The sequence below is a fragment of the Euprymna scolopes genome, chromosome 34, assembly GCF_053919585.1.
Source record: "Euprymna scolopes isolate OS-2025 chromosome 34, ASM5391958v1, whole genome shotgun sequence".
Taxonomy (NCBI): Eukaryota; Metazoa; Mollusca; class Cephalopoda; order Sepiida; family Sepiolidae; genus Euprymna; species Euprymna scolopes.
This window is the reverse complement of record NC_136515.1, coordinates 5626258-5653949: the sequence shown is the minus strand read 5'-3', so window position 1 is coordinate 5653949 and position 27692 is coordinate 5626258. Positions and strand designations below refer to the sequence as shown.

Below are 27692 nucleotides of genomic sequence, written 5' to 3'. Positions count from 1 at the left end.
AAAACGCAAAGGAAATATACATAATTTCTCTATGCCTACGTTTAATATATGTGTCTATATTTTGATTTACAGTATTTAACTTTTACATTAAACTTATGTATTGTTCTATTCTTTTTAATATTGAGCTTAAAATTTTGGCTAAATCATCCTCAGAGTATTACGCCAATGTAATATCTGACAGCATTATTCACTTTATCTTAAATCTGTTATTAGATCACTTATATATATATATATATATATATATGATGATTGCAATGTCTTGTCAGGCGAGTGCCACTCCCTCATTCCCTTAAAGTCCACGAGCCCAAAAATGTCTTCAATCGCACCAGCACCATTTTAATAGACATATATATATGTGTGTGTGTGTGTATATGTATATATACATATATATATACATATAACACATATATATTCATATATACACAGATATATATATGAATACATATGATGATTGCAACGTCTTGTCAGACGAGTGCCACTCCCTCAGACACTTAAAGTCCATGAGCCCAAAAATGACTTCCATCGTCACAGGACTATTTTAATAGACAAATGCCTGAGGGAGTATCTATACGCACATGATGTTACAGAGTCTTAGCTTTGTACGACAGCTAAGTCTCTCTCTCAGTTCAAAATGTTGAGATCCAGCAACAAGTTAAACTGTTATATTATGTAGCAGTTGCAAAAAAACTGGTGTAAAATTTCATTTGCACATTTTTTTGAATACGTACCGTACTGTACATATATTTCTTAAGTCAATGACTGTCTTTATTTTACACTTCAATTCGTACACGGGGCACGGTGTGAAAGAGGATAGGTTGGTGGGTTTGCGAAAATTGCAGTCACACACGCGTCTGCTTGACTCGTCTCTCATTATCTGTTCTTCTTCGTTGTGTTTATAGTACCAAGTTTTATTGCTCTGTCTGGCCGTTGACATCATCTCCCAGTTAATATCAAGGACATCCAAGCTGGTTCTTTGTCTGCGTTTTGCTAGTCACAAAATTCTGCATTGCCCAACCAATAATCCAACACTATTATGGTGTGGTGTAAATCAGTGTTCAGATGATTAATCGGAATCGGGAAAAATCGACAAATTTGGGAGTATCGGAATCGGGATCGAAAAAAATGGTGCCTATTTTCTAATGCCAAAAACAATTCTTTTGTCGTTTTTAGATTTTGTTCAAAGCAAAATCTTCCATTGCTGGTAATAATGATAAAATAATTTATTTGTTGATTTAAAAATGCTGACAAAGCAAAAAATTATACTTCATTCTTCACGTTCTTTAATTTTACGTTCGGAAAAATATCTGCATATTTAACGTGGTGTTTTTTTTTTTTTTACAGAAATCGGAGAAAATAAAAACTAAATATTAATTAAACATTCAGAGATTTATAAAGAATTGGTAATTGTATCGGAATCGGGAATTTACTACGGATTGTTGTTTGTTTTTGTTTTACGGCATATCGACCCTTTTCGGGTTATTTAATGCCGAATCCAAAGATTTTGAAGAAAAATTTTTTAATAGAATCTATTTGTTGTTTTCAAGTCGGTTTCTATTTAACCCATAGTTGGGACCCTAACAGGTACTACCACTCCGGGTCAGAGTGGACCTGGGAGCAATGGCAATTAAAGGGTGGCTCCACACTACCCAAATCCCACAAGCTGGGGCCTCACCACTGGATATAGTTTAAGGTCATATCCAGGACCATTTACTATGGAATCGGGAAAAATATTGGAATTGTCCCATCACTAGTGTGAATGTGAATTTGTGTACCGTATCGTATATGTATCATATGTGAAGTATAAATAAAATAATTAAATAGTGCACAAGTGAGCTTCAAGCCCTTATTGTTACGTTTATTATTTAAATAAATATATATCGTCTTCCTGCTTGGTGACAAGCGATGTGTGTGTGTGTTGTCTGCATGTGCCAAGGTCAAACGAAGTTTAACTAAAATCCATTTCGTCGGTTTCAACAAAATTTTTAAAAAATAAAATTCCCCCCCCCCCGACCGGTCGGGATTAGGGTTGTGAGGTGTGGTTAGAGTTTATGAAAATAAATGTTAGCAATAAAAACTTTTTAAAACCAAGTTAGAAAAAAGAAAACAATTTGCTTCCCCACCAAATTATCGTATTATTGGAGCCCCCACATCTAAATTAAGATTCTTCTTTTTTTTTTTTAGGCGATGTAATAAACCATATTTTGAAGTAGGGTGCCTCCTCTCTTTATTTTGGTTTGTATATTTTTCATGTTGCAAAAATGCTTCCGGGAGATCTTTTTATGAGTGCGGAAATTGGCCTGACTTTCATAAAAAAAACATTCGTCTGGCTGAAAACACTATCAATAATTTCTGACACTCTTTATCTGTGCTTAAAATCAAACATAAATTCCATGAACAAAGCTTCTTTCTTAGAACTGCACATCTGTCGAACTGTCTCTGTTTCCCTGCTTCCAACTGACTACAATATGGTCGTCTTCAAGTCCAATGTAAACAAGTTCTTGATGAGCCGTTCCCTTAAGTAATCCAATTTACCCAATTTCCACTACTAACGATTACTATGATATAGTCCTATTGACTACTGTACACTCGTTAACACTTATCCTCAAGTGGCCTCTGAATCTTGATAATTGGTGACCCTTTGTAAAAAAGATATTAAAAACTAGCACATGATAAATAAAAGATGAATAGCATAGAGTAAGTTTCTTCTAAATGTGGTTAGAAACTCTAAAAACTTCCAATATTTCATAGTGATGGTTAGTTTTTGTTTTACGGCATATCAACCCTTTTCGGTTTATTTAATGCCAAATCCAGTGATTTTGAAGAAAAATTTTTTTCTAGTATATATTTTTTTTTTCCCAACTCGGTTTCTATTCAACCCATAGTTGGGACCTTAACAGGTACTACCACTCCGGGTTAGAATGGACCTGGGAGCAATGGCAATTAAAGGGTGGTTCCACACTCCCCAAAACCCACAAGCTGGGGCCTCACCCTCGGATATAGGCCTTTCTTGGATGGAATAAAAGTCATTCCTAAAAACTTCTGCAGAATTTACATAATGATGTGTGGCTCATACTCAAGTGGTATTAGGTTCGCATGCCACCATTTTCTTACAGCAGGCACCGCTTACTCTTCTGTCTTTTCGCATCATTACCACCCATGGCTATCAATAACGAAAACTCAAATCCTTAAAAGGCTCAAGCAATTTTAATTAAAATCCGTTTTGTTTTTTTCTGGATTAAAAAGAAAAGTGCAAAGTTTTGCTAAAAAAGCGAAGAATTCGCATCCGAATCGATATTTTCCCATCACATCCTTTTAGATAATCTTAATTCGAAACTTCTGAATGGAATTTTACATTCTGTTCAATTTTATACGGAATATTTACAATTTTAAGTTTTTTTTATAGATCGACATTTACAGACTTGTATGATTAAATTATCACCCTAGAAAAGACGACATGATTCCATTTCCATTTGATGAAAACAGGTTTTCTTTTCCTGTTGCAGACCATCTACTAGTTTTTTTTGTTTTTTTTTATTTTTTTTTTATTCAATTTTCACCCCAAACAAGGCACAGTGCCACTTTGAAGCAGGGGGCTACTATTAGGGAATTAATTAGCGGGGTCATTATGAAGGGAGAAGAGTAGAAAGATGTTTGTTAACATTACACTTGAACTTCTGCATATCATTGCAGTTGGGAAAGAAGAATCCCGGAAGGGAGTTCCAAAGACCCACAGTTCTGGGGAAGAAACTATTGGAGTAAAAGGCTTTCTTGCACCTAGGGATCTCCACTGTAAAGGGATGAGACTTAGTAGCTTGTCGGGTTTGTCGGGGGTAGTTACGTCGGGGAGGTACAAGTGTTTGCAGTTCGTCAGAGCATTCACCATTAAAGTATTTGTAGAACAGGCAGAGGGATGCAACATCTCGTCGATGGGACAGAGGTTGAAGCCCAGATGACAGTTCAGGACCTATCAGGTTTGCGACTCTTTTTTGAACCCTGTCCAGGAGCGAGAGACAAGCAGCAGATGCATCAGCCCAGATGTGACAACAGTACTCCATACATGGGCGAATGGTTGCCTTATAGAGGTATAGGATACTGGCAGGCGTAAGTAGTTTTCTAGCACGGTAGAGGGAGCCAACCTTCCTTGCAGCAGCCTTGGCAATGCTCTCAATGTATCTATTCCAGTTCATATTCCCTGTAAACGTTAGGCCGAGGAGTTTAAAAGAAGTACTTTCAGGCAATGTGTTCTTGGCCATTGCTATTGGTGGTAGAGAAGGTTTCTTGTAGTTATTGAAGGAAACAAGCTTAGTCTTAGCAGCATTGAATGAGACCAACCATTTTTGTCCCCATTCCACTACGGATTGGAGGTCATCCTCTAGTGTTTCTGCCATTTTCTTGGATATGTGTTCATTTGTTTTCCCCTCATATCTGTTATAGAGAGTGGTGTCATCGGCAAATATACCCATCTCCGAAACAATATTATCAGGGAGGTCGTTTATGAATATCAGGAACAATAGAGGTCCAAGGGTAGACCCCTGAGGCACTCCCGCATTTATGTCATATTGTTTGGATGTACGTCCGTCGAGGACAACTTTGATTTTTCTATTACTTAAGAAGGATTTAATTACGTTATGAATTCTTCCAGTGATTCCATATGATCTAATTTTCCTTAGAAGACCATCGTGCCATACCCTGTCAAAAGCCTTAGATATATCAAGGGCCACCGCTCTACCCTCCCCTGTTTTATCCAATGAACGGTATATACGTTCAGAAACTACAGTTAAGATATCTGCTGTTGAACGGGCTTGCCTGAATCCATATTGTTTGTCAGTCAAGAGTTTAGCAGCTGTTAGGTGCTGGACTAGGGCTTTATTAACTAAGGACTCAAATATTTTGGCGAAAAGCGGGAGGAGGCTAATGGGGCGATAATTTAGTGGGTCAGTTCTTTCACCAGAATTCTTGAAGACTGGTACCACAGAGGCGGTTTTCCAGCAGTCGGGAAAACAAGATTCGTTAAGGCATTTATTGTAAAGTTTGGACAGAACTGGAGCAACCTCGGCAGAGCATTTTTTTAATAGCACAGCCGGGATGAGATCTGGTCCACATGCTTTAGAGGTGTCTAGGTTTTTTATAATAGCATGTACCTGAGAAGGGGTGATTTTCAAGTCGTCAAGTGTGGCGTCTGTTCGCAGAGGAAAATCAGGGAGTGAGTGGTGTACCGAGTTCAGTGTGGAGTTTGAGGCAAACCGACTGGCAAGCAGATTAGCCTTGTCAGTTGCCGTGCAAGCAACCTCATGATTGTTTGTTAGTGGGGGAATAATTGACTGTCCATTATTAACTACGCTGTTGTAGATTTTCCAAAAATCCCAGGTTCCTAATTTCTGTGCTTCGATGCGCTTTCTGGTGGTTTCAGAGTAATCTGACTTAGCTGTGTCTATCACTCTCTTACAATTATTTCTAGCTTCTATAAACTTCTGTTTATTTGAGCTGGACTTATGTCGGTTGAATCTGCGGAACGCATGCTGCCTTTGACAAATGGCAGCTGCACAAGCAGAAGTAAACCATTGGGGGGAGTGGGGCTTGCTATAGTATTTCCGTGCGGGAACATGTGCTTCAATAGCAGTTTTGAACCATTCAGTTGTCTCATTTGCACACTGTTCCGCTGGAAGAGTAAAGATATTTTGCCATGGGGCATCTCTGATGAGCTCCCTGATGGCTTCCCAATCAGCCTTTTTGTAATACCTCGTTGTTTTGAGTAGTGGGTCTTCAGTTTTAGGGCGAGAATTTAGGCTGATTTCTACCATTATCACAGCGTGATCAGCATTCCCGAGTGGGCTATGGGCATTTGTTGTACAGTCATTGGGAACTGTTGTCAGAAAGAGATCTAGAAGTGAGGCATGTTGATCGTGCTGGTCTGGGAAACGTGTCGGAAATGTAACCATCTGAGATAGGGAATGAGATATAGAGAAGCTATATGTGGCGCTACCAGCTACGTCTGTGTGATTTGAGAATCCTAGCCAGTTACAGTTGGCTAGTTGTGTACAAATCCCAAGAGTGATAGGAGCCTTCTATTATGTCTGAAAGCGAGATTGGTGATGCGCCACTATACAACTCCTGCTCTATACCGATCCAAGTTATGACGACAGGACCATGGTTGTGGTCTTTATGTGGCTTCAAGTGAGGGCCACATCATGCCACCTCACATTTTTAAAGTCGGCTTGAAAGTCAACACCTTCTATTATTAATTGTCTGTATTTTTGAGATGAGGTGTTTTCATTGATTGAGATTGTCAGACCGACTTCCTCATCTTGGTTGTTATAGTCACAACGTTTCGGCCGTTTTGCCCTCTGGCCTTCATCAGGTGTTTTGTATCAAACTGGGGAACCGTTTGTTAGGAGTCTCGAACCCAACCCTTTATTATTATTACGAGGGTACTGTGTTCGGACTCCAGCTAGACTCTGGGTTCGAGACTCCTAACAAACGGTTCCCCAGCTCGATACAAAACACCTGATGAAGGCCAGAGGGCAAAACGGCCGAAACATGCTTTCTACTGAATAGTATACGTGTTTGTTTTAAGAAGCCATGATAATTACGAAAGGATGAAAATATCGAGGAGGTGGAAAGAAATTATCCAGACGTTAATTAAAAGAATAATGTAATCGTGAGATTTCATAAAACAACATCGACATTTACCTATGAGAATTCAATAGTTACTCGTAATATCAACATTCCAGTTTATCGGTTTAAGGTGGGTGTCTGCACAAACAAGGCGAAATAAGGTCTACAAATAATGCTTGAGCAGCTCATCGGTATTTATAAGTCGAGTCGGGCTAGGCGATTAATAAACTCTAAAAAGTAACATCTGACGTGCAATGATAAAGAGTTCCAACGTTAGAAAGCCTTATACGTGACCTTTTTTGTCGTTTTATGTAGACAAATAAAGATGTGAAAAAGTGTTAGCAAAAACAATGTGTACAACAATCGTTCGATTGATTCCGAAAGTTTGCTGACAAAAAAGTCAACGTACACAGCTAATCAAAAGGTTAAACAGTATATTGAATTTTATAACAATATATGACATGTACGCATGTCTATCCCCTTCTGTACAGGGTGGAATGATAGAAAAGACGACATGATTCCATTTCTGTTTGATGAAAGCCGGTTTTCTTTTCCTGTTTCAAACCAAGAACGATTATGTCTGAAAGGGACATAATATTCCAAGAGACTGGAAATGCGCCGCTGTACAACTCATGCTCTCTACCGATCCAATTTATGACTACAGGACCATTGCCAGCACCCTCACAATGCAAATGGATACAGCTCAATGAAGTTTTCGGCCATGGTTATGGTCTTTATGTGGTTTCAAGTGATGGCCACATCATACAACCTCACATCTTCGACGTTGGCTTGAAAGTCAACACCAAAGTGTACCTGGATGTGCTGAAGAGTGTGGTGATCCCCTGGTGCAATCAGATGGCCGCTGGCAGACACTGGATGTGGCAGCAGGACTTGGTGCCAGCCCACAAGTCCAAAAAGAGATCACCAACATGACCTCCCACAAAATCAAAGCCAGCCTGATCGCCGCTAACTGAGTATTAGCCAAGCTCCCACTAGTGCTTGTAGAAAAGGTATGCTCCCAGTTCCAGACCTGTAGTAATGATTGAGGCTGAAGGCGGCTACATTGAATAGATGTCAGCTCTACTAGTTTTAAAATAAAGCTGTAGTGTTGTTTTCTTTAGGGTAATGAATTTTTTTGTTGCACCCTGTAAACATTGCTACAAATTTGTACCTGGAACAAGGCCAACATAATGGAGCGTCGATCCTGATATTACTGATGGCAAAAGGAAAAAAAAATGTTTACCTGAGAATTTTCTGCATTTGCATCTTCCGTCTCTTCGTCATCGGATTTCACCAGTATCCGACTAATGTTGCTGAAGACGTGGCTTTCGTGCAAGAACTGGTGGTCGGCCTGCGTAAAGCGCAGACAGTAGCATCGAACTGCCATTTGCTGCAAGACAAAAGTGGGAGAAACGCAGATATATAGACAGATATACAGATATATAGACAGATATGATGATTGCAACGTCTTGTCAGACGAGTGCCACTCCCTCAGACATTTAAAATCCATGAGCCCAAATGCCCGAGGGAGTATCTATACAAATATGATGCTACAGAGTCTTAGCTTTGTACGACAGCTAAATCTCTCTCTCGGTTCAAAATGTTGAGATCCAGCAACAAGCAAGAGCAAGATAGCCAGCAACAAATTAAACTGCAGACCAGCTTAATACGGGTAATGGTCTTCCGCTTTATGGTTTTTTAAATCAGAGATTTGCTTCTCCTAAAAAGGTTGCCTTCACCACGGCTTACGGGAGCCCTCTCCACCCCAATACACATATACACACACACAAATATACACGGTGCTAGTTGGCCGTTGACCCAGAAAAAGAGTTCATTCGCCCTTTGGAAGGTCTTGTTTTTAATCCTTCAGGGAGACTAGCCGCCCTCCTCACCAAACAAGTCTGGTGGGGGAACCAGTTTAGTCGCCGGTGACCCGACCATGAGGCAGGTAGTACTGGGTTACATGGTACCAGTAGCACATGACATGACCTGACACATATATAGATATATATACAGGCACTAGTTGCAGACACACATGCAAATATATATTTCATATATCTACATTAAATGCTATAAGATATATTTTCAATATTTACTTGAGAGTGCTCAATAGTCATGAAGAGCAGATTCTTATGCATTTCATTCCCATCAGAAATGGTCAGGCTAGCTTGATGATTCCCTATGAGAATGAAACTGGGAAGATTCTGGGTAGTTTAATTTGCATATATTTTCATAACTTACTATATATCAAATTTTAGTCATTCAATAAATTTTAAAATTTATGACGTGAAATGTTTGAATTTCAAATCAAAAGATTTTTATTATTCTATGTAAGACAAAGAATACATTTGAAATATTATAACTCCTTATCCTATAGGGTTTCGATGTCTACCATCTCTTTAGAGGAGAAAATATTTGCAAATAGTTATGTTTTACACATTATTTGTTAAAGTCAGTGAGACATGGAAAATCACAATTAAAAGTTTAAGTATTTGAATATCATAGAGCAAGGGAAGTTAATGAAAAGGATATTGAATTTCACATCCAAATTGCATGGTAAAATCCGAAGAGTTATAAGATTTCAAATGTATTCTTTGTCTTACATAAAATAATTAAAATCTTTTGATTTAAAATTTAACCATTTCACGTTATAAATTTTTAAATTTGTTGAATGACGAAATTTGATATATTTGCTCTATCTTGTATATCGAGCAATTTTTATTTAGGTGGGATAGTACTTATAGAATATTACTGCCAATAATATTTTGTACGACTTATAATCACAGGTTTCCATACCAGTTGATTGTTTTATATATATATATATATATATATATATATATATATATATACACACACACACACATACATACACACACGCACACTATGTTCTGATGTTACACTTAATTTGTTTTCAGTCTATGTAAGGGGAAACCCTTCTATACTAAGGCAATTTGTATTTTTGAAACTGCCAGAGAGCCCCTTTTTGAGGAGCTGGTTTTACGCCACATTAAAAACGACCTTGTGTCACATTTTGCTTTCGTGGATAAACAAATAAATACCATTTACTATATCATCATCATCATCAAATGGTGTCTTGTGTGGCATAGGCATTGACGGCTAGGGCTCTTCATCTCTCCCTCTCTCGAGGCATTCATGAATTCATTGTTGCTCATCATTTTTATGTTGCCCAGGTGTTTCAGACTATCAATGTATGTTTCTCGCTATTGTCTTCTGCTTCTTCTACCCACGATCTTTCCTGTCAAGCTAATCTGCTCTTTTCCGCTTTTTCGACAGACATGACCCATGAATCACATTTGTCTTTTTCGTATTCTTATTAGAAACCATTCTGTATTTGCCATTTCTAATACTTCCTGGTTTGTTTTCTTTCCTATCGAGGATATCTTCAAAATTCTCAAGAACCAAGTTTCAGTTGCCTCTAGTCTTTTCCTCGTTCTGTTGTCAAGCACTCAAACCCGTATAATAGAACAAGCCATACATGCTTTCGGAGTATTCTGAATTTGATACCTATTTTAATGTTTCTGTTGCCCCATGACTGATGACAATCTCTTGAAGGTGACTTTGGTTTCGGCTATGCAACTTTGTATTCCAGTCGTGTACCTTCCATCAGATATGATCCAGAATGCCAGATATTTGAATTTATCAACTTGTTTAACTGGTACATTGTGACATTGTAGCTTGCATGTTGCAGCTTGGGTGTTCTTGGATACTGTCATGCTTACTGTTTTTGTTATCCAGCATGTGGTGGAAGGTCTCTTCGGATTCTGCTATTAATACAGTGTCGTCTGCATACCTAATATGGTTAATGTTGTGTCCACCCAACCTTTGATGTCCTCAATTTATCTCAGTATGTTGTCACTACAGCTGGTGAATAAATATGGCGACAAAACATACCCTTGGCAGACTCTTTTTTTTTTTTTTTTTTTTTTTTTTTACAGTGATCACCACTTATCAAGGCCTGGAGGCCACTCAGGGATAAAGGTTATTGCAAGTACATTACGTTAGTGTGGAGATTTGATGAAGTGTTTACTTAAGGGGGCGGTTCATTAGGAATTTGTTAACGTTGGACTTGAAGACATCCAAGTTGTAGTCCGGTGGGAAGCAGGCAGACGGAACACAGTTCCACAGGCATGCAGTTCTAAGAAAGAAGCTTTGTTCATGGAATCCGCGTTTTGATTTAGGCACAGATATAGAGTGGGGGAAATTTTTCACAGTGGATTCAGCTAGACGGGTGTTTTTCGTGAAAGATTGGCGAGGGGGACCAGAGATTGGAGTTCAGACGAGCACCTGCCATTTTTTTTATTAATGTTTCCTCATTGTGATCTCCATCTATTCTAACTGTCGACTTTTGCCTCCAATAGAGGTTGCTCAGAATTCTAAGGTTTTTCTCATCAATGTCTAGTTCATTTAGTATTTTGCTGTTTCTTTGTCTGTGACAAATCCAAATTGCACTTCTGATATTTCAGATCATATATGTCAATAGAGAAAATGAAGGTATAAAAACTATATAGCAATATATATAGATTTATTCTTTTAATTTATAAGGGCGCATATATATATATATATATTCATTTAGGTTTGAGATGTTCAAAGGTCGGGACTAATGATTACAACAAGGTTGTTAGATAGTGCTCAATAACTTTAACCATTTCATATTTATATCCAGCTGTAAACTGTCTTTGAACAATTTTCCAAAAGGTTTAAATGAAGTCTCTCCATTTTTTATCCTTCTTTTTTAGAGAGCTCGCAACTTTTTATTTTTATTTATTTATTTTTTTTTTAAGAGCTCCTTTTTCCTTTTTTTCCTCCTTTTTCTTTTTGGCATCGATGGGTCAGGGTCGCCTGAGGAAGTCTCATTGACTGAAACAGATGGCTATTTGTAGCGACTACATGTAACTATTAAACCTGAAATAAAATTATATATATATATATATATATACATACATATTATTAATTGGTAAAAACATATCCAATTAAGATACACACTTATCCATATCATACTCACACATACCCGCAACTGTATTATTCACATTGGCATTCATTTTACATACACATACCTATATTTGATTTACACACGCACACACACCTATATTTGATTTACACACGCACACACACCTATATTTGATTTACACACGCACACACACCTAGATTTGATTTACACACGCACACACACCTAGATTTGATTTACACACGCATACACACACACCTATATTTGATTTACACACGCACACACACCTATATTTGATTTACACACGCATACACACCTATATTTGATTTACACACGCATACACACCTAGATTTGATTTACACACGCACACACACCTATATTTGATTTACACACACACCTATATTTGATTTACACACGCATACACACCTAGATTTGATTTACACACGCACACACACCTATATTTGATTTACACACGCACACACACCTATATTTGATTTACACACGCACACACACCTAGATTTGATTTACACACGCACACACACCTAGATTTGATTTACACACGCACACACACCTATATTTGATTTACACACGCACACACACCTAGATTTGATTTACACACGCACACACACCTAGATTTGATTTACACACGCACACACACCTATATTTGATTTACACACGCACACACACCTATATTTGATTTACACACGCACACACACCTAGATTTGATTTACACACGCACACACACCTAGATTTGATTTACACACGCACACACACCTATATTTGATTTACACACGCACACACACCTAGATTTGATTTACACACGCACACACACCTAGATTTGATTTACACACGCACACACACCTAGATTTGATTTACACACGCACACACACCTAGATTTGATTTACACACGCACACACACCTATATTTGATTTACACACGCACACACACCTATATTTGATTTACACACGCATACATACCTATATTTGATTTACACACGCACACACACCTATATTTGATTTACACACGCACACACACCTAGATTTGATTTACACACGCGCACACACACCTATATTTGATTTACACACGCACACACACACACACACCTATATTTGATTTACACACGCATACACACTTATATTTGATTTACACACGCACACACACCTCTATTTGATTTACACACGCACACACACCTCTATTTGATTTACACACGCACACACACCTATATTTGATTTACACACGCACACACACCTATATTTGATTTACACACGCACACACACCTATATTTGATTTACACACGCACACACACCTATATTTGATTTACACACGCACACACACCTATATTTGATTTACACACGCACACACACCTATATTTGATTTACACACGCACACACCTAGATTTGATTTACACACGCACACACACCTAGATTTGATTTACACACGCACACACACCTATATTTGATTTACACACGCACACACACCTATATTTGATTTACACACGCACACACACCTATATTTGATTTACACACGCACACACACCTATATTTGATTTACACACGCACACACACCTATATTTGATTTACACACGCACACACTCCTATATTTGATTTACACACGCACACACTCCTATATTTGATTTACACACGCACACACTCCTATATTTGATTTACACACGCACACACTCCTATATTTGATTTACACACGCACACACACCTATATTTGATTTACACACGCACACACACCTATATTTGATTTACACACGCACACACACCTAGATTTGATTTACACACGCACACACACCTAGATTTGATTTACACACGCACACACACCTAGATTTGATTTACACACGCACACACACCTAGATTTGATTTACACACGCACACACACCTAGATTTGATTTACACACGCACACATACCTATATTTGATTTACACACGCACACACACCTATATTTGATTTACACACGCACACACACCTATATTTGATTTACACACGCACACACACACCTATATTTGATTTACACACGCACACACACACCTATATTTGATTTACACACGCACACACACACCTATATTTGATTTACACACGCACACACACCTATATTTGATTTACACACGCACACACACCTATATTTGATTTACACACGCACACACACCTATATTTGATTTACACACACACACACACACCTATATTTGATTTACACACGCACACTCACCTATATTTGATTTACACACGCATACATACCTAGATCTAATTTACACACACACACACACACACACGTGTTCATCTCGGACATATTGATATCGAACTCGTGCACACACAAACTCACATTTCTACATCCAAAACATAAATGCAAAAAACATGTTGCGTACCTGTAGGCTTGTACCAACAGGTAAGTGCATCATGACGTCAGCAACTGTCTGTAACAAGGTATGGAATGTTATTGGTAGTGGGTGAACTGCTGCACCTGCAATCGCAACATCTGCAAGGGGATGATCGCACAGTGGCACATCCTGAGGAATGAAAATAAGGGAAATGATAAAAAAAACCCGAAAGTGTTCAGAAAACAATTACATTAAATTGAAATAAGCAGTTTTATTTATTTATTTACAAACTGTTATCTCCATTTTCATAGTTTTCCTCTGCTGCTTCCAGATCAGGCTGTCTGAAAATATTGGTGTCCTAGGACGAAATGGACCTAACATTGATGCTTTTTTTCTACTTCTTTTTGCAAAACTTAATTATGTTCTGCAAAACAAAAAACAAAAACCCACCTTTTCCCCCTCTTTCCTTCTTCCCCTTTTCCTCTTTCTCTTTCTATCTCCCCCCCCCCCCAACTTCCTGGCTAATTTCTCCAAATCTTGTCTGGTGCTACAAGATCAGGATGTCTGAAGATACTGACTTCCTGAGACGAAATGGACCTAACATTGATGCTTTTTTTCTACTTCTTTTTGCGAAACTTAATTATTTTCTGCAAAACAAAAAACAAACAAAAACACACCTTTCCCCCCCCCTTTTTCCTTCTTCCCTTTTCTCTTTCCATCTCCCCCACTTTTCCCATTTCTATCTCTCCCGCTTCCTGACTGGTTTCCGAACTTAAAATGTACCAAAAATTAATACTGTAACCCTTTTTCCTCTCCCATTGAAAAACTCATTCATGTTCTGCAGGGCAGAGAAGAAAAACGATAAAATCCACTATAAAACAACCAAACCAAACACTAAAAATTAGCGATTGAAGATACAAAAAGTTTGAAGAATAAAAACTGGATGCAACATGAATACTTTTTCAAAAATAACTGGATTCACTGTTTTTTGTTTTCTTTTGTTCTTTGTTTTGTTTTTTGTTTCGTTCGATTTTTTAAACTTTTAATATTGAAACATTTTTTTGTTTTTTTTTTCCATCACATTCACTCGTTTTTTTTTTTCCATCACATTCACTCGTTTTTTTTTTTCCATCACATTCACCGTTTTTTTTTTTCCATCACATTCACTCGTTTTTTTTTTTTTCCATCACATTCACCGTTTTTTTTTTCCATCACATTCACTCGTTTTTTTTTTTCTCCATCACATTCACTCGTTTTTTTTTTCCATCACATTCACCCGTTTTTTTTTTTCCATCACATTCACCGTTTTTTTTTTCCATCACATTCACCGTTTTTGTTTTTTTCCATCACATTCACTCGTTTTTGTTTTTTTCCATCACATTCACTCGTTTTTTTTTCCATCACATTCACTTGTTTTTTTTTTTTCCATCACATTCACCGTTTTTTTTTTTTTTCCATCACATTCACTCGTTTTTTTTTTCCATCACATTCACCGTTTTTTTTTTTCCATCACATTCACTCGTTTTTTTTTTTCCATCACATTCACCGTTTTTTTTTTTTTTTCATCACATTCACCGTTTTTTTTTTTTCCATCACATTCACCGTTTTTTTTTTTTCCATCACATTCACCGTTTTTTTTTTCCATCACATTCACCGTTTTTTTTTTCCATCACATTCACCGTTTTTTTTTTTTTTTCATCACATTCACCGTTTTTTTTTTCCATCATATTCACCGGGTTTTTTTTTCCATCACATTCACCCGTTTTTTTTTTTCCATCACATTCACCGTTTTTTTTTTTCCATCACATTCACCGTTTTTTTTTTCCATCACATTCACTGTTTTTTTTTTCCATCACATTCACCGTTTTTTTTTTTTCCATCACATTCACCGTTTTTTTTTTTTTTTTTCCATCACATTCACCGTTTTTTGTTTTTTTTTCATCACATTCACCGTTTTTTTTCCATCACATTCACCGTTTTTTTTTTTTTTCCATCACATTCACTCGTTTTTTTTTTCCATCACATTCACCGTTTTTTTTTTTTTTCATCACATTCACCGTTTTTTTTTTCCATCACATTCACCCGTTTTTTTTTTCCATCACATTCACCCGTTTTTTTTTTCCATCACATTCACCCGTTTTTTTTTTTTCATCACATTCACCCGTTTTTTTTTTTCATCACATTCACCGTTTTTTTTTTCCATCACATTCACCCGTTTTTTTTTTCCATCACATTCACCCGTTTTTTTTTTCCATCGCATTCACCGTTTTTTTTTTCCATCACATTCACCCGTTTTTTTTTTTCCATCACATTCACCGTTTTTTTTTTCCATCACATTCACTCGTTTTTTTTTTTCCATCACATTCACCGTTTTTTTTTTTTCCATCACATTCACCGTTTTTTTTTTTTTTCCATCACATTCACTCGTTTTTTTTTCCATCACATTCACCGTTTTTTTTTCAATCACATTCACTCGTTTTTTTTTTTTTTTCCATCACATTCACCGTTTTTTTTTTTTTTTCATCACATTCACCGTTTTTTTTTTCCATCACATTCACCGTTTTTTTTTTCCATCACATTCACCGTTTTTTTTTTTCCATCACATTCACCGTTTTTTTTTTCCATCACATTCACCGTTTTTTTTTTCCCATCACATTCACCGTTTTTTTTTTCCATCACATTCACCGTTTTTTTTTTCCATCACATTCACCTTTTTTTTTTCCATCACATTCACCGTTTTTTTTTTCCATCACATTCACTCTTTTTTTTTTTTTTTTCCATCACATTCACCGTTTTTTTTTTTTTCATCACATTCACCGTTTTTTTTTCCATCACATTCACTCGTTTTTTTTTTTTTTCATCACATTCACCGTTTTTTTTTTCCATCACATTCACTCGTTTTTTTTTTCCATCACATTCACCGTTTTTTTTTTTCCATCACATTCACCCGTTTTTTTTTTTTTTTTTCATCACATTCACCGTTTTTTTTTTCCATCACATTCATCGTTTTTTTTTTTCATCACATTCACCGTTTTTTTTTTCCATCACATTCACCGTTTTTTTTTTTTTCCATCACATTCACCGTTTTTTTTTTCCATCACATTCACCGTTTTTTTTTTCCATCACATTCACCGTTTTTTTTTTCCATCACATTCACCGTTTTTTTTTTTCCATCACATTCACCGTTTTTTTTTTCCATCACATTCACCGTTTTTTTTCCATCACATTCACTCGTTTTTTTTTTTTTTCCATCACATTCACCGTTTTTTTTTTTTCATCACATTCACCGTTTTTTTTTCCATCACATTCACTCGTTTTTTTTTTTTTTTATCACATTCACCGTTTTTTTTTTCCATCACATTCACCGTTTTTTTTTTTTCATCACATTCACCGTTTTTTTTTTCCATCACATTCACCCGTTTTTTTTTCCATCACATTCACCCGTTTTTTTTTTCCATCACATTCACCCGTTTTTTTTTTTCCATCACATTCACCCGTTTTTTTTTTCCATCACATTCACCCGTTTTTTTTTTTTCATCACATTCACCGTTTTTTTTTTCCATCACATTCACTCGTTTTTTTTTTCCATCACATTCACCCGTTTTTTTTTTCCATCACATTCACCGTTTTTTTTTTTCATCACATTCACCGTTTTTTTTTTCCATACCATTCACTCGTTTTTTTTTTCCATCACATTCACCCGTTTTTTTTTTCCATCACATTCACCGTTTTTTTTTTCCATCACATTCACTCGTTTTTTTTTTTCCATCACATTCACCGTTTTTTTTTTTCCATCACATTCACCGTTTTTTTTTTTTCCATCACATTCACCCGTTTTTTTTTTTCCATCACATTCACCGTTTTTTTTTTCCATCACATTCACCGTTTTTTTTTTTTTCCATCACATTCACCGTTTTTTTTTTTTCCATCACATTCACTCGTTTTTTTTTTCCATCACATTCACCGTTTTTTTTTCCATCACATTCACCGTTTTTTTTTCCATCACATTCACTCGTTTTTTTTTTTCCATCACATTCACCGTTTTTTTTTTTTTTCATCACATTCACCGTTTTTTTTTTCCATCACATTCACCGTTTTTTTTTTCCATCACATTCACCGTTTTTTTTTTCCATCACATTCACCGTTTTTTTTTCCCCATCACATTCACCGTTTTTTTTTTCCATCACATTCACCGTTTTTTTTTTCCATCACATTCACCGTTTTTTTTTTCCATCACATTCACCGTTTTTTTTTTCCATCACATTCACCGTTTTTTTTTCCATCACATTCACTCGTTTTTTTTTTTTCCATCACATTCACCGTTTTTTTTTTTTTTCATCACATTCACCGTTTTTTTTTTCCATCACATTCACTCGTTTTTTTTTTTTTTCATCACATTCACCGTTTTTTTTTTCCATCACATTCACTCGTTTTTTTTTTCCATCACATTCACCGTTTTTTTTTTTTTCATAACATTCACCGTTTTTTTTTTCCATCACATTCACCGTTTTTTTTTTTCCCATCACATTCACCGTTTTTTTTTTTCCATCACATTCACCGTTTTTTTTTTCCATCACATTCACCGTTTTTTTTTTTTTTCATCACATTCACCGTTTTTTTTTTCCATCATATTCACCGGGTTTTTTTTGCATCACATTCACCCGTTTTTTTTTTTTTTTCCATCACATTCACCGTTTTTTTTTTCCATCACATTCACCGTTTTTTTTTTTCCATCACATTCACCGTTTTTTTTTTTCCATCACATTCACTGTTTTTTTTTTCCATCACATTCACCGTTTTTTTTTTTCCATCACATTCACCGTTTTTTTTTTTTTTTTTCATCACATTCACCCGTTTTTTTTTCCATCACATTCACCGTTTTTTTTTTTTCCATCACATTCACCGTTTTTTTTTTCCATCACATTCACCGTTTTTTTTTTCCATCACATTCACCGTTTTTTTTTTTCCATCACATTTACCGTTTTTTTTTTTCCATCACATTCACCGTTTTTTTTTTTCCATCACATTCACCGTTTTTTTTTTTCCATCACATTCACCGTTTTTTTTTTCCATCACATTCACCGTTTTTTTTTTCCATCACATTCACCGTTTTTTTTTTCCATCACATTCACCGTTTTTTTTTTTTTTTCCATCACATTCACCGTTTTTTTTTTTTTTTCCATCACATTCACCGTTTTTTTTTCCATCACATTCACCGTTTTTTTTTTCCATCACATTCACCGTTTTTTTTTTCCATCACATTCACCGTTTTTTTTTTTCCATCACATTCACCGTTTTTTTTTTCCATCACATTCACCGTTTTTTTTTTTCCATCACATTCACCGTTTTTTTTTCCATCACATTCACCGTTTTTTTTTTTCCATCACATTCACCGTTTTTTTTTTCCATCACATTCACCGTTTTTTTTTTCCATCACATTCACCGTTTTTTTTTTTTTTTTCATCACATTCACCGTTTTTTTTTTTTCCATCACATTCACCGTTTTTTTTTTCCATCACATTCACCCGTTTTTTTTTTTTTTTTTCATCACATTCACCGTTTTTTTTTTCCATCACATTCACCGTTTTTTTTTTTCATCACATTCACCGTTTTTTTTTTTCCATCACATTCACCGTTTTTTTTTTTTCCATCACATTCACCGTTTTTTTTTTTCCATCACATTCACCGTTTTTTTTTTCCATCACATTCACCGTTTTTTTTTTCCATCACATTCACCGTTTTTTTTTTCCATCACATTCACCGTTTTTTTTTTTCCATCACATTCACCGTTTTTTTTTCCATCACATTCACCGTTTTTTTTTCCATCACATTCACTCGTTTTTTTTTTTTTCCATCACATTCACCGTTTTTTTTTTTTCATCACATTCACCGTTTTTTTTTCCATCACATTCACTCGTTTTTTTTTTTATCACATTCACCGTTTTTTTTTCCATCACATTCACTCGTTTTTTTTTTTCCATCACATTCACCGTTTTTTTTTTTTTTCATCACATTCACCGTTTTTTTTTTCCATCACATTCACCCGTTTTTTTTTTCCATCACATTCACCCGTTTTTTTTTTCCATCACATTCACCCGTTTTTTTTTTTTCCATCACATTCACCCGTTTTTTTTTTTCATCACATTCACCGTTTTTTTTTTTCATCACATTCACCGTTTTTTTTTTCCATCACATTCACTCGTTTTTTTTTTCCATCACATTCACCCGTTTTTTTTTTCCATCACATTCACCGTTTTTTTTTTCATCACATTCACCGTTTTTTTTTTCCATCACATTCACCGTTTTTTTTTTCCATCACATTCACCGTTTTTTTTTTCCATCACATTCACCGTTTTTTTTTTCCATCACATTCACTCGTTTTTTTTTTTCCATCACATTCACCGTTTTTTTTTTTCCATCACATTCACCGTTTTTTTTTTTTTCCATCACATTCACCCGTTTTTTTTTTCCATCACATTCACCGTTTTTTTTTTCCATCACATTCACTCGTTTTTTTTTTCCATCACATTCACCGTTTTTTTTTTTTCCATCACATTCACCGTTTTTTTTTTTTCCATCACATTCACTCGTTTTTTTTTTCCATCACATTCACCGTTTTTTTTTCCATCACATTCACTCGTTTTTTTTTTTTTCCATCACATTCACCGTTTTTTTTTTTTTTCATCACATTCACCGTTTTTTTTTTTCCATCACATTCACCCGTTTTTTTTTTCCATCACATTCACCGTTTTTTTTTTTCCATCACATTCACCGTTTTTTTTTTCCATCACATTCACCGTTTTTTTTTTCCATCACATTCACCGTTTTTTTTTTTCCATCACATTCACCGTTTTTTTTTCCATCACATTCACTCGTTTTTTTTTTTTTTCCATCACATTCACCGTTTTTTTTTTTTTCATCACATTCACCGTTTTTTTTTTCCATCACATTCACTCGTTTTTTTTTTTTTTCATCACATTCACCGTTTTTTTTTCCATCACATTCACTCGTTTTTTTTTTCCATCACATTCACCGTTTTTTTTTTTTTTCATCACATTCACCGTTTTTTTTTTCCATCACATTCACCCGTTTTTTTTTTCCATCACATTCACCCGTTTTTTTTTTCCATCACATTCACCCGTTTTTTTTTTCCATCACATTCACCCGTTTTTTTTTTCCATCACATTCACCCGTTTTTTTTTTTCATCACATTCACCGTTTTTTTTTTCCATCACATTCACTCGTTTTTTTTTCCATCACATTCACCCGTTTTTTTTTTCCATCACATTCACCGTTTTTTTTTTCATCACATTCACCGTTTTTTTTTTCCATCACATTCACTCGTTTTTTTTTTCCATCACATTCACCCGTTTTTTTTTTCCATCACATTCACCGTTTTTTTTTTCCATCACATTCACTCGTTTTTTTTTTTCCATCACATTCACCGTTTTTTTTTTTTCCATCACATTCACCGTTTTTTTTTTTTTTTCCATCACATTCACCCGTTTTTTTTTTCCATCACATTCACCGTTTTTTTTTTCCATCACATTCACTCGTTTTTTTTTTCCATCACATTCACCGTTTTTTTTTTTTTCCATCACATTCACCGTTTTTTTTTTTTTTCCATCACATTCACCGTTTTTTTTTTTTTCCATCACATTCACTCGTTTTTTTTTTTCCATCACATTCACCGTTTTTTTTTTTTTTTCATCACATTCACCGTTTTTTTTTTTTCATCACATTCACCGTTTTTTTTTTGTTTTTTTTCATCACATTCACCGTTTTTTTTCCATCATATTCACCGGGTTTTTTTTTCCATCACATTCACCGTTTTTTTTTTTCCATCACATTCACTCGTTTTTTTTTGTTTTTTGTTCTTCCGATTTTTTTAAAGAAGTTTTAACATTATTTTTTTTTATATTTAAACAGGGTTATTACTTCACTTATTCTTTATTTTCTATTTTGTTTTGATTTACCCCCCCCACCATCCCACACACACACACATGGGTAATGCCGAGCAATTCCCCTAGTCTATAATATAAATCTCACCTGTCTATTTAAATGTATGTTTGTATGTCTGCCTAAAACTTTCGACAGAGGCAACGGATTCTCACGAGATCAGTATCGTTTTTAAGCTCGACCCTTCAGATGACAAATATCGAAAAATTGGCTAAAAACATTAATTTCTTCACTCTCAACTGGGCACTTTTCTACAGGGAGGGGTCGCTTTTTTCAGCAATATTTTCGAAAGTCATTCCCTCTTTTTAATTGATTAGCCTTAATTTAAACCTACATCACTTCTTCACTTCTGGTTTGGCGATGGATACAACAGCAAAGATGTCACGTCTTTTTTTTTTCATGTTCTTTTCCTCCTTTGCGGTGCAGGTTCTAGCCTGCCTGCCTACTACCACTTTTTTTTGCTCACCACACACCTCTAAACACCTGGGCAATGCCGGGCACCCAGGTTAGTCTATATATATAAAAGGCAAAATGTGTGTGACCATTTCGTGTATGTCTTCAAAAGGCTTTTCTCGCACACGCTCCCGGGGTCGTTACTATCGCTTAAAACTATGTATATCAGTCCTAGATAATATGTAGGATTTGGGAATGAATAACTTATAGATTTATTTACGTCGACTTTTACAAAATTATTGCTATTTTGGCTTCTCGCGTGTTGATTGGGCTTTTTAGTATAAATATGTGAAACTAAACTCAAACGACGTCTTCTCGGCACTGCGCCGGGAAAAACGTCCAGAAGCAATCAGCTTTGATCAATCTTGTATATCAGTCTGGACAATTGGGAGCTGCTTTCCCCTCCCCAACATCTGTTGGTGGAAAGAAACAGTCAAATTTGGGTTTGCGTGACTTCTATTTGACCTTCTTAATTAGGTCAAATGGAAGCAGCAGAGTTAACTTTTTTTGCGCACGCCTGTTTTTATAGTTCAATAAATAAATTCAAACTTGTGTATGTTGTATGTATGTTGCGGTGGCCTAATGGGTGACGTCGCCCGGTTTTTTTTTTTTTCACACATTAATTTCCAACTCAAGGGTACGGGTTCGATTCTCATACTTACCTACCAAAACATTTTTTTATTATTTAACACCCCCCCCCCCCGGAGTTTTGATTTACCTCAAGACACCCAGGCATCGCCGGGTACCCCCCCCCCGCTAGTCTATTATATAAATTTCACCTGTCTATTTAAATGTATGTATGTATGTATGTCTGCCTAAAACTTTCAACAGAGGTAACGGATTTTCACAAGATCAGTATCGTTTTGAAGCTCGACCTTTTGGACGACAAATATCGAAAAATTGGCTAAAACATTATTTCTTTCACCCTTAACTGGGCACTTTTCTACAAAGAGGGATGCTTTTTTCACCAATATTTTCAAAAGTCATCCCCTCTTTTTGGTTGATTAGCTTTAATTTAAACCTTCGCCACTTCCGGTTTGGCGATGGATGCAATGGCAAAGATGTCACAATTTTATTTTTAATATTTCGACACAAATTTTTACTGGACATAAAGAATACAATTTATGGAAACTGCACACAAGCAAATTCATACAAACGGATGATCTTAAGGTAAACATAATTAATAATTATCGGCCTTCAACTCTGGTAACACCATACGTTGCCATCAGGGGGCAATACAGCTACGTTCACTTTCGTTTTGCATTATTCATTTGCTTTTCGCTGGAACTCAACAAGTGAAGATGTGACAATAGAGACTCTCGAGTTTGGCGAATGCCAGTCCGACACCGACCTTGCCGTCGACCTCTCATCAAATACTCCAACGCAAGTAACGTTACTGAACTCTTACTATCTCAGTTCCTATAAATGTTCAAGGCTTTCAAGACTTTTTCAAGAAATTTTATATATTTTCAAGGATTTTTTAAGGTAATAATAGAAATAAAGCCTTGCAAATGTTAAAATTCAAGGACTTTTCAAGTCTGTATGAACCCTGCATAACAACTTTTGATTAGCCCATTCCAGTCTCAGGTAGTTGTGTTAGAGAATGGATAGAGAGAGAGAGTGAGAGAGAGAGAGAGGAAGAGTGTGAGTCATAATGTAGACACGTTGACCGGAAGTCAAGATCAGCTGATTGGATTGCATGCGAGTCATGTGATCAGGTTAGCTGAATCGAAGAGATTTGCTTGGGACTTGGAAAAGAGCGGATGGCTTCGCCGTTGTCTCCTCCCCTTTACGGGGGGGGGGGGGGGGAACGAACGCTGACGTGGTAAAAATAAGACCTAGAAGAAGAAAACACAGGCCAAATTCACTTTCCAATCTTCTGCGAACAAATTGGAAGGTGAATAAAAAAAACTATAGAACCAATTTCTTGTCTTGGAGTGAAATAAATCTTTGTCGCCAAATACAGGTATCAAGTCTCCCTCCCAGAGAATTTTCAGATGGACCAACGAAATGGCAGAAGGTATGTTCAAATGACATGTCACACACATATTCACACTTAACAGCATATGAACATATGTAATAGAAAGACCACTAGACGATCACACACACAACGTCATTAACTCTGATAAGATAATCAAACACTCAATCCTTTATAAATAGACAATACAACAAACGCTCATTTTCTGATACGACAACGTAACAGTTGTATTTCTACAGGATAAATAGGTCAATTTTGTAAACCCATCTGGTCATAACAGTTTTATTTTTATAAAGAAAATCATTTTTAAGTGGATCTATATTTTTACAATGTCTCTCCTCCCCACGTTAAGATTGGCTTCCTAAAACCTAGCAAGTTTGAATATGACAATAGTGACAAGGCTGAAAAACGGTTTAACTTCCTGATTAATAACAGTAATTTTATAAGGTATTTCAGTTTTGACTTGTTATCCCTTTCATAAACATATATTTATTATATAAATTCAAATTAAAAAAAAAAAAAAACGATTTTTAAATTTTACAAAAGAAAAAAAAAGTATTTTTATAATTTCATAAACATATTTCCTATGAAATTTCAAATACAATAAAAACCTATTTTTTAATTTTCTTATTAAAAAGTGCAAATAAAAACTAATTGTTTTATTTTTTTATCTTTTTATAATTTTTAAAATTTTTATTGTATATTTTTTTCAATAATGTCCTTTTCTTATATTTTATTTCAATAAATCGTTTCCTAATAGAAATACGGAAGAACAAGAAAAATGAAGGAACTGATCTTTTTTTTTTTTTTACACAGTGATCACCACTTATCAAGGCCCGGAAGCCACTCAGGGATAAAGGTTATTGCAAGTACATTACGTTAGTGTGGAGATTTGATGAAGTGTTTACTTAAGGGAGCGGTTCATTAGGAATTTGTTAACGTTGGACTTGAAGACATCCAAGTTGTAGTCCGGTGGGAAGCAGGCAGACGGAACAGAGTTCCACTGCCTGCCTTGTCACCGCTTCTGGTAGCAGCTACCCCTTAAGTTAGGAAGTACATTAGCTGACTATAACCAAATATCTTAATAATATATCCATTATAGTTATTATGGTACTTGTACAGTTTAATCAAGACATTAAAAAATGAAAACATTGAAACAAAAGTTTAAATTGTACGTATCCGTTATGGAATGAAGTTCTCCGAAAAAAAAATTTCACTTAATTTCATCAAGTTTTTTTTTTTTATAGCAAAAAACAATTTGTTATGATACCGAGCAAAAGGTTCGATTTTTAGGAAGAAAAGCTAGTATTAAAGATGGGGAGGGAGTGTCGGCACTTTACATTGAGTTATCTCCACGTGGCATGTTAAAAAAATTCCAAGATGTCTATTTTCAACGCAATGTTTTTCTACTGTAAAAAAAAAAAAAAAAAAAAACTTTTTTTTTTTTCCAGAGAACTTCATTCCATAACGGATACGTACAATATAACTTTTTTTTCAATATTTTTATTTTTTAATGTCTTGACTAAACTGTACAAATGCCGTTATTATAAATTATCTAATAATTTTTTGGACTTGTTACCTCTTGATCTCTTTTCTCCTTCTTTTCTTTAACTTGTTGCTCGTTTTCCTCCTCCTCTTCTTCTTCTTCATAAGTTGGAGACAACGAAGACACAAAAAACCACAGCAAGTCATGGATGCATGTCGGCTGCGTGACCGTCCGCACCAGCCAATTTAGACCCTGAAAAAACATGTACAAATATATCAGTGAAAGAAAAAAGAAAGCGAACACACAAAAAGTCTGGGAGAATCTTTTAATGGAGTACGACAATTTTGGAAGGCATCGCTTTTTAATTTCTGTTACCTACATCTCTATAAAAATGAGAATGTGTGTGTGTGAGGACACTTCTCAACCTATATACTCAATCAAATTTTTGATCTACAGACTTGAAATTTTATATATAGGGCATTGTGGAAAACTTTTTGATTAGTTTTCATCCAGAAAAAAAGGAATAAGAGGTCAAAATTGAAAATGGATACTCAGTGGTCATCGGATTTTTATCTGTCTGTCAACTGTTTCACGAGGTTTGAAAGCACTTTTAAAGATCGTGTCAAGCTAGTCTAATGGTTATCATACTTGGCTCACTGTCTTTAGGTTTTGGTTTCGATTTCACCAAGTATTTTTTTTTTGTTTTACTTATAAGAAGCGATTACTTGGCCTTTTGGCCGAGATCAAAGTGTAGTATCTGTTCCGGCAGATACTGCAAGCTATGACTAGCTATGACTAGCAAAGACCAGATGTGGGGGCAACCCCACATGCCTGACCTTTAACCAGCTCCCATTTCCCACCTCTCGGGAGCTGGTCCCCTTTTTCCCTTCCCCCTCCCTTCACTCCTCACATTAAAAATTGGCCTTGTGCCTAATTTGCTCGGTGGGGGAGCAAATAAATACCATCTGTTCCGGCAGATGCTGCAAGCTATGACTAGCAAAGACCAGATGTGGGGGCAACCCCACATGCCTGACCTTTAACCAGCTCCCATTTCCCACCTCTCGGGAGCTGGTCCCCTTTTTCCCTTCCCCCTCCCTTCACTCCTCACATTAAAAATCGGCCTTGTGCCTAATTTGCTCGGTGGGGGAGCAAATAAATACGATCTGTTCTTCAGATGCTGCACTTCCATTTCTCGTTCTCTTTCGGTGAAGGAGCAGTCCTTCACGACTGAGACAATTTTTTATTTTTGTACCTTTTCTCCACGTTAAAAAACGACCCTGGTGTCTAACTCTGTCCCGTGGGGAGACATTGTAAATAGGTACTTATAAGAAGCGAACTGTTTAGAAAAACATAATACTCGCAGGCACATCTCTCAGTTTCTTTCCGTTTTTTTTTTTTTTTTGTTTTGTTTTTTTAAGAGATTTAACATTATGTTTAATATTGGGCAACTCTGGGTACATCTGCTAGTATATCTATAAAAGTGAGAGTGTGTGTGTGTGTGAGGGCACTTCAACCTATATACTCAATGAAATTTTTGATCTACAGACTTGAAATTTTGTATATAGGGTATTCAGACATGTAGAACACTTTTTAATCGGTTTTCATCTGGGAAAAAAAGGGCTGCTAAGGGGTCAACATTGAAAAATTGGTACGTGAGAGGCCACCGATTTTTTATTGGTCAACTGTTTCATGAATGCGCGTACGTGAATAGTTCACATTAGATGACTTGAGAATAAGTAGTTTGAAAACACCTTTTAAAGATTGTGTCAAACTGGCCTAATGGTTATCGTACTTGACTCACTGTCTTTAGGTTTTAGTTTCAATCTCAGCTTGAGAATTTTTTTTCTTTTTTTACTAACAAGAAGTGAACTGTTTAGAAAAAACAATACTCGAATGCACGTCTTATTTTCTGTAT

At 35.8% G+C, this 27692-nt stretch overlaps 1 protein-coding gene across 1 annotated transcript in view; it reads right to left on the bottom strand.

The window, feature by feature from the left end:
- The window catches only part of LOC145259046 (E3 ubiquitin-protein ligase MYCBP2-like), a 563294-nt gene that overhangs the window by 68301 nt on the left and 467301 nt on the right, over positions 1 to 27692 (bottom strand). The window contains exons 62-64 of the mRNA XM_080116672.1: positions 25871 to 26029; positions 13950 to 14090; positions 7859 to 8005 (exon numbers count right to left, since the gene is read on the bottom strand). Of these exons, the coding sequence (XP_079972798.1) occupies positions 7859 to 8005; positions 13950 to 14090; positions 25871 to 26029 (447 nt within the window). The remainder of the gene's footprint in view (positions 1 to 7858; positions 8006 to 13949; positions 14091 to 25870; positions 26030 to 27692) is intronic.